The sequence below is a fragment of the Aptenodytes forsteri genome, unplaced genomic scaffold (genome assembly GCF_000699145.1).
Source record: "Aptenodytes forsteri isolate BGI_AS27 unplaced genomic scaffold, ASM69914v1 Scaffold155, whole genome shotgun sequence".
Taxonomy (NCBI): domain Eukaryota; kingdom Metazoa; phylum Chordata; class Aves; order Sphenisciformes; family Spheniscidae; genus Aptenodytes; species Aptenodytes forsteri.
Window position 1 is genome coordinate 2565425 of NW_008794446.1, and position 15033 is coordinate 2580457.

At 35.3% G+C, this 15033-nt stretch overlaps 1 protein-coding gene across 1 annotated transcript in view; it reads left to right on the top strand.

The window, feature by feature from the left end:
- Positions 1-12277, top strand: part of POSTN (periostin) — a 39364-nt gene extending 27087 nt beyond the window's left edge. The window contains exons 18-24 of the mRNA XM_019474869.1: positions 2517-2610; positions 2715-2812; positions 3428-3517; positions 5108-5185; positions 5613-5693; positions 10057-10098; positions 11046-12277. Of these exons, the coding sequence (XP_019330414.1) occupies positions 2517-2610; positions 2715-2812; positions 3428-3517; positions 5108-5185; positions 5613-5693; positions 10057-10098; positions 11046-11086 (524 nt within the window). The 3' untranslated portion in view covers positions 11087-12277. The remainder of the gene's footprint in view (positions 1-2516; positions 2611-2714; positions 2813-3427; positions 3518-5107; positions 5186-5612; positions 5694-10056; positions 10099-11045) is intronic.
- The last annotated feature ends 2756 nt before the right edge of the window (positions 12278-15033 follow it).

The window sequence follows — 15033 nt, forward strand, 5'->3', positions numbered from 1 at the left end:
CAGATCCACAGAGCAATATAAATGGATAGATGATTCCATGCAGTAATTAATCCAAGATATTTTAGAAGTCTTCCTATGATGAAGGTGAATCGCTCTCTGAAAGTACCTGGTTTTTTATGTTAAATCCAGAGACAGGGCATATAGTTTAGGTGATTTACATGGTGTTTAGAAGTTGAAAGTTAACTGAAACAAACCCCTCTTTTAAAGAAAAAATGAAATGTCTGAGCACTTCTCTAGTCAAATGTTCAACTAAGTGTTATTCACCAGAGAGAGAAAAAATAACTTTATAAGTTAGTGAGTATTGAAGAGTTACTCCTTTCCGTTGCCAGTACAGTGTTTCTGCTCTGGGACACGCTCCAGGGAATGATCTCTGGCCAATACAGCCTTTCTGCTGATGATTCAGAAATAGACCAAATAAAGCCAATTCTGGCCCTTCTGAGCTTGCTAGTAGTAACAGTAGTGAGCGGCAGCTCCTATCAAAACCACATAAGCCCACAACTGTCTGTAGAAAAAAGCTGGCAAAGTTGCACGTTAATTTTTGCAACATATGTCAGGAAGTTCTAGCAGATCGTGATTGAAAGACTTCAGTAAAAAAAGAAAAACCATCCCCACCCCCAAAGTTTAGAGGGTGATGTCTGCCCTTTCCTGTCTCAATGTTTTCTACTTGAGTTGTGCTTCCATTGTCTATACGTAGGCCAGTTAAAGGGATCTGAAGAGTTAAATCTGATTGAAACTCAAATCTTAATGGACTAAATGTTCAAAGGATTGATCCTAGACTGGGCAGTGTAGCAAACTATTGCTTTACCTTTTGTTTTGAGTACATCTGCTGTATTAATCACATAGGAAGGTACAGTAATTTAGAAATCTAAAAAAAAAAAAGGATTTATAAACATTCATAAATATATCTTTGACATTTTTTCATTAATATTCATCACTTGTATCAATGTATATTGGTATTTAATGGATTCTCAACATGCAAAAATGCCTCTAAATTTAAAACAGAAACAAGTGAATGAATCTTGTAAGATTGTTTCTTTAAAATATTTATGAATGTTTTTCAGCCAGACATGTTAGAAAATAAAAGAAAAAGCAATAAGTTGTTCACCTATTTAAAACTCAGAGTAGATGAATAGAGCTCTGTAATAACTGAGCATCATTATGATCCTATCATATCATCTCATCTGCAGAAAATAAATGAATTATTTAGCTCTCAAGTCTAACATACAATCATCTTCTGCTGCAAAAGCAAACAAAAATGTATGCTTGGATTTGTTACTATTGAAGGACACTAGTTAGCCTGAATTGTACTATTTTCAACAATTAACAGCAGGCACACGTGTAAAAAGCTATTGTTAAATCCTGATCAGTAATTTAAAAAAAAAGAAAAAATCTATGTAGTATCGACTTCTACATAAATTCATATAAAGAATGATTTTTTAAGAGATTTTTAAGGAAAGTGAGAAAGATGGACTGTGTTAAGTTTCTAACCGTGAATAGAGAATAAGGGAAGTGTGTGTTACAGCAGCTTCTTAAGTAGAAGATGTTGCCGCAACACTTGTTACAGAAGAACCATGTTATTCCTCTTAATTGACTGCATAAATGGTATGTTCCTAATTTATTTAGTATCTGCTGCTCCAGCCTGTCAGACAGACATACATTTGGATCAGTGTGGTCTATAGGGATTGCACAAGATTAAGAGGTTTGTTTTGGACATTGAAATCAAGATGACCTCTCCCATGCAACTCAAAGAATGAAAGCCATTAATGCTGACAAATATCCTTACAACCGTTCCATTTGATCACTGACTTTTTTTTTTTTCTTCTTTAAGCTGAGTGACCACTGGCCAAGTCTTGGTAGCTTAAAAAAAAAAAAAAAGCGCCAAATAAAATACCCCCAAAACAACAAATAAAAAACCCCCAAAACAACAAATACCCTCCCCCCCAAAAAAACCCCAACAAATTAAAAAACCCAAAACAACATAAGGGAATTCTGATTAAAAGACCTAGTTTCCTCTTGGACAGCTATACAATTAGTAGGAAATAACATGACAAACATTTGTCTCCCTAGTTCTTTTCTAAGCTTTCACACAATACTTTGCATGCCGATCACTAGCAGAGCAATAGCTATAAGATTCCAGCAATGCCGCAGAGTAGGCTTCTTACCAATATATGTAGAGGAAGACTTCCTTTCAGCTGCTGAGGATCTGTTTTTTGCCTGAGACTTGTCAACAGATGTTAAAAATATCATACACAAAAGTAAAGAAAAAAAATTGTAAATAGTAAGTGTGCAATAGGATCTAAATTTAAGATAACATGGAATGTTATCTTAACTTGCATGGAAGTGCAAGATTGTACAGCATTGTTGCAAATGGCTTCTCAGATTTAAAAAATCTTCTGTTAGAGTCATCTGGTTTCTTTAGGGTAGGGGGGATAATGCTAGCTTCATCTCAGCCCCATGGAATACCATAAATATTTTTATGACTATTTGTAACATGTTGTTTTTTTCCTATGTCACAGACCCATCTATCACACAGCTCACTAAATTAATTGAAGGGGAACCTGAGTTCAAAATAGTCAGGGAAGGGGAGACAATAACTAAAGTGATTCATGGAGGGTCTAGGGTAGGGGGGATAATGCTAGCTTCATCTCAGCCCCATGGAATACCATAAATATTTTTATGACTATTTGTAACATGTTGTTTTTTTCCTATGTCACAGACCCATCTATCACACAGCTCACTAAATTAATTGAAGGGGAACCTGAGTTCAAAATAGTCAGGGAAGGGGAGACAATAACTAAAGTGATTCATGGAGGTTGGTATGCTTTCAGCAACTCAATTTGCATTAGTTAAAATTTGAAATATTCACTATTCCCAGGCAGTTTCTACTTTATGTAGGTGATTCATGTGATATGTTAAACAACTGTTCTGTTTTTAACAAGACATTCTGGAAGTGTTGTAATTTTATTGCATTTCATTCTCACTTCTCACGCATTTAAAAAAATCGGGGTTTTTGCCTAGCTGTGTCCCATAGCTACAGTCAAGACGGTGTTAGAAGTGCTTTGCATGCTGACATAACATCTGTCTCAGTTAAGAATTGTTTGCTGGTTGTTGTCCTGCAATCAAAAATGCAGTACGTGATTCTGTAATAGAAAGGCAATTTTATCAGACAGAGAGGTAAACTTTGCATTCTGCGTTGCTAGGGGCATTGAGAAGTTCACATCTAGGGTGCTTTTAAAGGAAAAACAGCACGTGGCCATCCTAAATTTGGAGGAAACTTAGATCTTGGTCTCCTCTGAACATTTTTATTTTTCATAAAATATGCTGTGGTATTTCCTTGTGTGCTTCAGTAAGTTTCAGCATCTCAAAAACAGCACTTGTAACACTATTCATCACTTGATTAATGTCTTCAATTTAAAAATCCTTGTAGAACCAATTATTAAAACATACACCAAAATCATTGATGGGCGACCTGTGGAAGTGACAGAGAAAAAAGTAACAGAAGAAAGAATTATTCAAGGTAAATTATGCTGAGCTATTCATACTTAGTAAAGTTCACCATTACATACAAAAGTAACACATCTTAAATTCTGTCCTAATGCCTAATTTCCTGGAGAGAACTGCCTAAACTGCATTTCCTGGAGAGATGAATTTTCCCTAATACTTCCCACTGCCTATGTATGACTCAAATTCTGGCTGTGTGTGCTACACACACATATAGACAAATGGCAACAATATTTCAACAGCATGTAAAACACTGAAAACTTTTTTTGTTGTTTTTTTTTTTTATGTATTTGCAAAGTGCCTGCTTTTGCAAGCTTCTTGCTACCATTTCAGGATGAGATTGCTTTTGTTGCACTATTTTGGTCTGGTTTGCTTTAGAAAGAAGACTTTTATTTTTGGTGGTCTTTTGGGTTGTGTATCTCCAGGTAGGTTTCATTTGACCAAAGGTAGACCTTCAGTGTGTAAATACCTACTCATCCCAGGCTCCCTTGACAATCATTTCAGAAAAAGAACTTCTCTGTTTCTCTGTAAGGAGGGGCCTCGATTGATCTGACATCCACAAGTTAGACATTTGTATTCACCTAATATAAGATAAAATTAATGTGCATCTATGTCCCTTGATCTTCTTCCACACTAACTTTTAAACTCTCTGGCCAATTTCAATTATATTTGACCTACTACAGAGATATTTCTTTAAGAATCCTAGAAACTTCACGGAGATTGAAAAGTGGAGTGAGGTGTATTTAAGCAGTCACAAATTCTCTGCTAACACATTTTGATCCCTGTGGTTAAATATCAGTTTGAATGCTGCCATTAAAATCCTGTCTGCCAGAGCACTTGTAAGGGAAGACAGTGTTATAGGAACATATTGACTTAGCAGAAAGTCTTAATATTCAGTTTATTTACAAAATCTTAAAATTCAATTTAAGAAGCCATTCAAGCAAGAGAGAAATAAAGAACCAGACTTAAGTTATTCTCATACAACTATTTACTACAATGAAAAATAACTGAATAAAAACATTGATGGTTTCTGAATAAACCTGGGACTATTTTTCAACACAAAATTTCTGGGGGAGAAAATAAAACACCATTTTGTCATTTCTCAAATTCAAGTTTCACTAGAATCCCACATAAAATGGTCAATATAATGTAAAATGCCAGCGTTTCAGAACCGATAGTTCCTTCTCTTCCCTCTGTAGTAGAAACTGATAAAGAATCTCAAACGTTAAGCTCTCAAATGATTCACAGCAGTAATAAAAACAACAATGTCTATTTACAACAGTAGATCCAGACTCTTTTTGCACTTAGGTAGTATCTGATCTATGACCTAATACAACAAAGTGTTTAAAACTGTGTCTTACTTTAAGAATGTGAGCAGATATTTCCTGTAAGTATATTAAATTTGTCTAAGTACTTTCCTGAATAGCTCTAAATACTATTTGGAACCTCTTTCAGTTTAATTTGGGACACAGTGAAAGATAAAATGATCATAAAGGCAGATGAAAGCGTGTTAACAATGGAACCATCCTAAGTGTGAAATAGGAAAAAATAACTTAAAAGGCAATCCTATTATATCTGATTAAAGTCTTACACATCTCTTTTCCAGGTCCTGAAATAAAATATACCAGAATTACTGCAGGCGGTTCAGACAATGAAGAAAAGTTAAAGAAATTGCTTGAAGAAGGTTAGTATCCTTGTTTTCTTTCCTTCCTTTAAAAAAAAAAAAAAAAAAAAAAAGAAAATTATATTACTTAAGTAATTCCTGAATGGATACTCCATGTTTTCAGCAAAGGTGCTCATACTGCAAAATCATACCCAGAGATTAAACCTCAGAACCTGAGAAGTGTCCAAATCTAACGTTCTGGTTTGAGTCTCTGATCTTCACATTTCAGTCAGCTCCAGAGTTGAGGCTGCCTGGGTCTAGTATCTAGTATGCTATGTTTGTCATAAAATATGTTTTTTTCAGTGTTTACATGGAATTTAATATCATAACAGATGAATTTTGTAATTCAGCAAAATGCTGTGACAGGATTAATTCAGTAATATGCTGTTACAAGATTGTCAAATGTTTTCTGTAAATCAATTTTTTGCCATAACCTGTATCCTATCAGAGGTTACCAAGGTGACCAAATTTATTGAAGGTGATGGTCATTTACTTGAAGATGAAGAAATCAAAAGACTTCTGCAGGGAGGTAATTCAGTGTATTATAACTAACCTTTTTGCAACAGGTTATGATAACTGAAACCCCTCTCAGATATGTCGATCTCAACATTTTAAAGACTGACCTAGCAGAAGTGTAATTTTAATGGAAGAAAAAGTAGAATGCCATATATGAAGTGCCAGATATCTGTGAAATGGAAATAAGTATCAAAGTTTGATTAATCAATTTTTTTTATGATATTGGTCATGAAAAAAAAAATTATTTGGTTTTTTCAGTCTTTAAAAAGTTATCTAATTAAAACTCAGGGGAGCAATGAAGATTTATTCCACTAGCTGTGAAATCTTTTTTTCAGCAAATTTAAATATCTGAAAAACACTTATGAACTGGGAAGTATTGCAACAGGCCAAATTAATCTTACTTATCAGTTCTTCAGAAATGAATATTCATTGCCCTCGAGTTAATAATTAAAGGCATGTTTAGCATCCTTCTTTCAATGCTTACAGGTGATGGATATCAAGGCATTAACTTTAATTCTCTTCAAATATAGCATTCCAAGGAATGGTTTTCTTTCCTTCTTGCTCTCTTAATTCTAACAGTTTTGGCAATATATAACCAGTAGCTGTAGAAAACTGGTAAAAGAACTTGTGCTTATGAAATTAATCTTTCTCTATGAATTTGGAATGTTGTCTGCTTAATGTAGATTAGAAAAACTATCACTATCTATAATAGCAATGGGGAATAAAAAACGAGAATTCAAGTGCTGTGTTTTTAGTAAATGTTAGTGTAAACCTGTGTCAGAAGCTCAAAAATATGTATGGATGTTTCTCTTGACATAAATTAACTGAATCCACTTCATTTTATGTTCACTTTTTAGTAAGTTACAAACTTGAATGCCAGTGAAGTAGCTCACAGCCAGCTGTGTGTTTACTGAAGTAAATCTTGTAGTCCTTCGAAAGCACTATTCTGTGGATGTGACTTAAACTTCAGTTAAGTAAAAAATTTAGTGATGGCTGAACGGCTGAACAGCTTTCCACCAAACAAAACCATGCTAATTGATAATACAGCTAGTCTTAGACAAAGCCAAGATATGGCTATGAATACTGTTGACTGTATTTCTTTCTTCTGTTTTAAACATCTAAATCTTTAGTTTTACAGGTCTAAGCCAGAATTTGCCTATAGTCATTGGAGAGAAACAGGAACTTCCAGAGGGTTTTTCATCTTATCCTATCTTAAGTGTCCCAGCTATGTGAAAAGAGTTGCTCTCTGGAGATGCCTATTTAAGCATTGAATATTTAAAAGGAAAGTTGGAAATGAAAGAAATTATAGCAAGAAAATCCCTCCATATACTGGACTATGTTCTGTTGGTGTCAACCAGGCAATAAAGAACAGGATCAAACTTTATCTGTAGAACTGTTCAAAATTCTGGTGACAGGTCTGATGCCAGAATCTAACAATTACAATTGTAATTGTAATCATCTTCAGTTACAGAGGTATACAATTAAATAGACATAATTTGTAGAGATACATCTTACAGTGATCTTATAGGTGTATGGAAAAGAAATAAATAGTTTCTCTGTAGTAAATTTGGAAAAAACAATGTTGTCTCTTGAATTCTTGCTATTTTTCCTTGCTATTATATGTTAGTTTGCATAAGCATCCTGCTTTACAGAATGGACCAAATAGGCAGATTTGTCTCTTGTTTTAATTTGATTTTTCTTTATCTTTTCCATGATTTATCCAATCAGCTGCCCTTGGCTGCCATGGTAATACCTTACCATATGTTTAGCCAATAAAAGCAGATACATATGCTGCTTTATGGCTGTTGGTGATAATGGTGATCATGCTTTACAGCCCTCTTGTCTACGTCAAATTACTTCTGTTTTACTGAAAATTTCCTAAGCATTTAAATCTGAGTCCAGTCACAAACGAATGTATTACCACTGTCTAAAGTAAAAGAATTATTTCATATGGGCTGCAATTCTACTCATACAATATCCAGCACTGCTTGTTACAACTGGCAGTCTTTGCTGAAACAAAACTTCAAGCCAAGATTACAATGAATGACTCTCAGCCCAAGAGAAGGAATCACCTGTGGCAGGGCCAAGGAAATCAGCAGGACCTTACGGCATGAATAATACGGGGGCCTGCATACACCTACACCCCCAAAATGACATTGTTTCCACTGAAGGCTCCTTGCATATGGAAAAATGCTATGCCAGATTTAACTCATTTGTTTTTGATGCTTATCGTAGCTGGAACTGAGTACACCAAGGTTACTAAAGTAATTGAGGGAGAGCCACAGATTATCGAGAGAGAAATCAAGAAAGTCCATCTGGAAGGTTAGTTTGTCTAAAAACCCAGTATCACTAAGACCTGCTTTGTCTGAAGTGATCATTCCAGGTGGAGTTTTATAGTATCCATTCACAAAAATTACTTAGGTCTGAAGCCAGTCTTTTAGCAAGAAGAGTTTTATAATTGTTTTGGAAAAGGATTCTTTCACTGACATTGCAGAGAAAAATGTTGAGGCTTATCTTGTGGCTAAAAGTAAGTAAAAGATTTGGCAAGCATAGTAGACAAGAGGAAATGTCTGACCACAAAGCTTAGGTAAAACATTTGAAGGAACACGCACCATAAGAATTGCCTTTTCTCTAAGCAGCACATCCAGAAGAAGACCACGTGAGTTGTTTTTAACTTGAGTTATTTCTTGTCAGTGTTAATGTGATCTGTTGATGTGAGGGGTTCTCAACTTGGTGACATGGGGGTAGGGTGGAGGGAATATAACCTCTGGGGTTGAGTAAATATCTCACAGGGTCTTGGAATTTCTCTACCCTTATCTTGTTGTCAAATGAAGGAAGATCTTGGGTTTGAAAAAGCTGAATGGTGTTGAAGTCCAAAATTAATCTCTTAAAGGAGCCAAATACAATTCAGCCTGGCTTTATACCAGGAATTTGTTCTTCAAGTTTAACAATAATTTTTTAATGATCTTCATTCAAAGTTAAGAAGTAGCTTGTTTAAGGTTTCTTTTGTATTTGTATGTATGTCCTTTTCCAATTCTAATTCTAGTAATGCAGAATAAGTTATGTCAGCCTTTGAACTAAATTCATAGGAAAAAAATTATGGCTTTTAGAGAATGAAGCTAAATAAATATGTTTCTACTTTTTAAATTTTGAAGTCTATGCTAAATACTGAAGGTATACCATAATATTTGTATAACTTCAGCATTGAGTAATACAAGGTGTGCAGGGAAGTCAACCATTGCCTGAAAAAGACAGACAGGTGTGATATTCAACCATGAGGTTTACCTGAAGGCATAATTGCATGGACAGCATACAAGTGTGGAAAGCATACTTTGGATGGACCATGTTCTGTCCTTGTCAGGGCAGTGCAGAGCTTGAAATTTTCTATCACATTGGTGCAGATACCCAGTGTTTAGCCTCAGCTGTAATGAGGTGAAGCCTGTATCTCAGGGCCATGCATTTATACACCCTGTACCTCAGGATGAAAAGACAACTGACTGCAGCTGGTTAAGCAAAGATGCAAGTACTTCATGGTTGTAAAGAAGGAAAAATACCCCAGTGACATTTCTGTGACAGTAACAGAAGAATTCTCTCTTATGCTTGTGAAATATTTTTCCTCCCAGTAAGGTTTAAAAAATGTCTCAAGGTTTGATGAGAAAGAGGAAAAGGTGTCCATAGTTTCACTCAGTCAGTATTTTGGAAAACAGATGTATCTGCTAATGAGGGTGGTACCTATTCAATAGCCCTTGCTGTACTCTACCCTTTAAAGCAGAAGTCTTTGAGAAAATTAACTGAACTCTAAATGTGGAATCATACTGTGGACTCACAATGCAGTTACACATCAAGCCCCAAACACAGCTGGAACATCTTGTGACGGTTGAGTTTCAAGCATATCACTTATAAATAATTCTGGAAGTAATGTCTATACAGCAGACCTGGTCATCCTCTGCCAAAAGCTGAGACTGAGTCCTGGGCTGTACATTAACCTGAGCTTGTACGTCGCTGACATATCAGATGGTGTTTGCTGAATGAAGAGCATGGGCAAAACGTCCTGGCACCTGCCTACATCATGTAACCATCTGTAGGAGATCAGTGTGAATAACGGATTAATTCATACTGTTAAAATGTAAAAATACTTTTGAAATGTTGGTAAGATTTGATGGATGACTGCACATGACAGAAATATGTGAATTGTATTATAAGCATTCATGTTTCAGGTGATGAAGTCAACATGCTAATGGGACAAAATTCTTAATTTACTGAAAACCTTAAAGAACAAACTTTGCAAGTCAGCAATGGGTTTCCAACATTTCTAATGAGTTTTAATTCAAAGGCTTTAACAAATAACTTCTGACTGCAACACTTCTGTTTTCTAGAAGCACCTGTACGGAAAGTACAACCAACCAAGAGGACACAAGGTAAAAGCAAAACATATATTTAAACATTTTAACATGCATCAAATATTATTCTCAGTTACTTTGAAAATCAGGAGGGAAAAAAAATACCCTTAAGAAAACAGAGTTCAAAAGGAAGGAGATGCATTTATGCCTCTAAAAAAAGAAATTTTAACAAAACTGGGAATTACTAAGTACCGAGATTCTAGACTTATATATAATACAAATTTCTATCTGAAGACAACTTAGATTATGCGCTTTGGTCAGTGTTTCAGATTAGAATAAAGCCATCAAAGTGAGATCTGAGTCTGGAGTCTAACACTGTGAAAATAAAGGAAGGAGTTGCATTTATGCCTCTAAAAAAAGAAATTTTAACAAAGCTTGGTATTGTTAATTACTGGGTTTCTAGATTTTTTTCTTATATATATTTCTATCTGAAGACAACTTAGATTATGCGCTTTGGTCAGTGTTTCAGATTAGAATAAAGCCATCAAAGTGAGATCTGAGTCTGGAGTCTAACACTGTGAAAATGGCACTGTGGGATTCCCCACCATAGGATTTGTAACTCACTGATTCTACATTATTTTGATCATTTAAGAAGCTGAGAGATCACTGTAATTTCCTAGCTGCCAGCACGAGAGTGAAAGATTCAGCATCAGGTTTCATCTTTCCTCTTCACATCTCTGTTTCACAAGTAAATACAGTATATAGTGTAACTATATTATATATAATTATAGGTAATAATTTTGGTTCTTTTTCCATTTTTCCCAGGGGGAACAGCAAGAAGGAGGACAAGACTAGCTTATTCCTCACTGTAATTTCCTAGCTGCCAGCACGAGAGTGAAAGATTCAGCATCAGGTTTCTTCTTTCCTCTTCACATGTCTGTTTCACAAGTAAATACAGTATATAGTGTAACTATATTATATATAATTATAGGTAATAATTTTGGTTCTTTTTCCATTTTTCCCAGGGGGAACAGCAAGAAGGAGGACAAGACTAGCTTATTCCTAAAAGCTTACCAAGATAAAATCCACAGAATTACAAATTAACAGCATGGTCTTTGAGAGGAAGAGAAACTTTTTAAAAAAATGAGAACATTAGAAAACGACATTGTTTTGATAACATAATGTAAACTGAACCATGAATCCACAAAAAGATGTGAAGCTGCAGATACTCACTGCTAGCACAGTGCTCACTAGGAGGAGTAGTCCATTGGGGGTGCTTTAACTGCTCTTGATAGTAAGCAGGGTGGGATCCTGGAACTGCTGAAGGCCATCAGCTTCTGTAGAACCAGGATTCCTTCTTATGCTGGCTAGTAAGTCTTTGCAGGATTGGATTCAAAAAGAGCAGGGAACAATGCAGAGTGTATTTTTTTATTATTATTATTTCCACTAAATAAGAAATATAAATGTGATCAGATCATTTCTAGAAAAAAAAATCACTTCAGGTGACTTTTTTTAGAGTAATCTAAGGAAGTATGAGATGTTAAAACATAGCACTTTTGGTTCAGTAGTGTTGTATGCTTTTTATAAGTCAAAATTCATCATGTTTAATGTCATAATGACACCAGTAATGTTACCTTTTCTAAACAAACAAATATGCCTTATATTAAATGTATCCTTTTTTTTTGTTCTACATTGCATATCCAAATGCCTTCTAGTAACATGGCTAATGGAAGCTCTTAAAAAGAAAAAAAGGAAACATTATGAGCTTCTTGAAATGTATTTGAGATCATGTTGACTATTTATAAGAAAAATCATTCCCATTAAAGGAATCCTGTACCAATACATATACTGAGATTCTTAAGTGTTTTCCCACTTTTCCCTAAATGTGTCTTTTGATTATTAAAGTGGATTATAAAAGGAATAAATAAAATGCATGCAAACAGTTAACTCAGCATGGAAAAAGGTTTTACAAAAATGAGGCTAGGTCTGAAAGCTTTTATATCAAAACATGCTTTGCTAATGTCTGGTACTAACGTGGAGTTGTCTGTAAATTATGTCAATTTTATAACTCTAGTTTTGTACTTATAAAAGTTGTTTGCCTTTATTAACAAAAGTTGGAAAACAATTACTCATGAAGTAGAAAAAACGTGTTCAAAGTGCCTTAATTCTGCAGACCAGAGTTTCAGAGGAGTTATCTAATGTGCTTTTATACTTCTGTTTTGAAACGAATACTCAATAAAGAATTTGGCTGAACTGTGCTTGCTTTCATTTGTAAATATTTTTTGAATAGTAAAGCATATTCTAAATATTCTTAGGCTTTTAGTGTAGTTTTTAGTTAAAAAACATGCTTCCACAAAAGCAAACTGATGCTTCCCCTTCTCATTTAGCACATGCTAATGCACTTAAACTGCATCACTCTCCTTAAACACAATTAAAAACCTTCCCTAATTCCATAATCACATACCACAAGCACTACTGCCGGAACGATAAAGCTGTCTGAGCATTGGATTGCGATGTTGTGTAGCCTTACTGGGCTGTCAGACTGTCTCAATAAGGTGACCTCAGTATCTACTATTATAGTGCTTTGGTGGAAGGACATCTTTTAAGCCTGGTAAGAGCTAGATAGCTTTTAGGTGAGAATGAGAGCTCTTAGAACTCTTAGAGGGTGAACTGAAGCTGTCACCTTTCCCTGGGGCCTTTGACTGTCATTAAATCATTAACTTTAATCTGCTTTCTTCACTGCCGTGCCACTGTGAGCTGTCAGTCAAGTAAGATTTTAAGGGACAGTAATTACGTTAGGGGAGGAATTTGTCTGTGCTCTCCTCTCCCAAGAAAGAGTAGGAGATGGGGAAGAAAATGGAATGGAACTGACAGATAAAGTCTGTACAGGAACTGGGGAGGAAGCAGGAGGAGGCAAGAAAATGGATTAAAACCTATCCTGTGGTAGGACATTTTTAACTTTTCAGGTGGGAATAAATTTCTAACATGCTAATTTTGGTATATTTTCTGCTTTGATAACATTTTAAAGCCTCTGGTAGTCATTAAAATACCTTTCTGTACTTCACTCTTCATTAATATAATCCAGGTGAAATACAACAATATATATAAGGCACTCCTGCATGAACACTTGTTTCCCTGATACACTCTGCTCCTCTGAGTCCTTCCTTGACCACAGAAAGTGTCTGCCCAGCTGCACTGTACACTGACATCTCTTTTGGAGTGGCTTTTTCTATTTATCTGAATAAGAATCCTTCCACAACCCAATGTAGAAAGAAAATCAACATGTTCTTTTAGTTGTTTTTCATATAGTTAATAACTTCTGTCTCAGCACGGACAGTCTTTTACTGAAGAGCAGATTTGGAGAATTTTTGTGACTACGACTCCTCCCACCCCATTATCTATTTCCCCTCACCTTACAGTAATTTAAACTAATGTAATGTGATTAAACAAGGGATTAGCATACTACCAAGTCAGAATGCTTACTAATAATAGAGAACTCACTCTTTTCTTTGGTGTTTCCTTATAATCTCTTAGGGATTTATAAAGAGGAATGCCCATGCCCAGCTGAGTTGGTGATCGAATTCTCAAAGTGCTTTATCTGCTTCGTTTGGTATCCTGTATGAAAAACTGATGCCATAGAATTTGTAACTAGCAGTGCTCCCAAATCTGTCAGTTTTGCCAGCAGTAGGTGCACATAAGTGCATCTATAAGATCACTAAATATTCATGTTTGCTTTAAAAATAATGAAATCTTAGAATTACACATTTGATTGTTACCTTGTGGTTTTCTGGAAACTAGGACTTGTATCTACATGCTTTTCTTTGTGATCTAGGAGGGTGAATATTCATAAATATTCATAATTTGACAAGTATTGAACAGAGGAGACTATGGTGAATGTTTTTCATGTATTGGATAAGATGAAAAAAAGTGAAGCTACAAGGCAGAGGCATTACAAGTGCCTGACAAAACTGCCCTGGAATTAACAATACTTCACATTTAAATATCACCATATACTTAATTCTTCATCTTTGTTCTTCGTTATCAAGGCCTTCATTGTCTGTATTTGTCAGACTCATAACAGCAGCGCTCTCATCTCCATTCATTTAACCTATGCCATATAAGCAATAGCGGCAGAGAAGGAATAGAGGGCATTGAGGTATATCTGCATTGATACCCATGAGAGAAAGCCAATCATAAATATCCAGGAAATTACAAGTCCATACCCCAACGTTATGATAATATAGAGTTCATCCATAGGCCACTAGAACAGAGCAGCTTCAAACGGCGACAGTCCACAAAACGGATATCATCATAATAGCAACCCCTGGGTTGATGGAGAAGGACCTTGAAATTGTCACAGCAATAAACTCTTTTTCAATGTTACCGAAATAATTCAACCACAAAACTGATAAGCAGAAGGGAAGCCCTAAGGAGTAAAAAAAATATTGCCAGGGTTGAGATTAATCAGTGAAGGTTTCAACAAAGGAAGTTTTTCAGATAAAGTTAAAGCTGAGGCGCAGACCAATGTTTATACAACAAATATGTCAGAGGAAAAGACCGAAAACTTAAGAAGCATCTTAGGACCATAATTATTGTTGGAGGAGACCTGAGAGGTGAGCAAATACCTAACCTAGCAATGGCAGAAAATAGGTCTTATTCTAGATCACTGAATATGCTTTTTTTTTAATACAAAATGGTCACTTCTGTTCTCTCTTCCTCTTTCTCTCATCTCCCATGTGAAGTGACCAGCAAGGATCTCTGAACACTTATTTGGCATGGATCCATGTGGTCAAAACATTCTTAAACTAGTCCTCTGAGCTTTGCAGTCATGTTAACTCTGCTTAATTTAGTACATATAAAGCCCGCTTCCCAAATTTGCCTGTGATAAAGAACAAGACAAAATAACTAAAATCGACTTCTCCAAAACAAAACTTTGTTTATTCTTTCCTTTAAAGATGAAAAGTAAATCGATCAAAGACATAAAATAAGCTACCCTTAAAAGCAGCACCACAA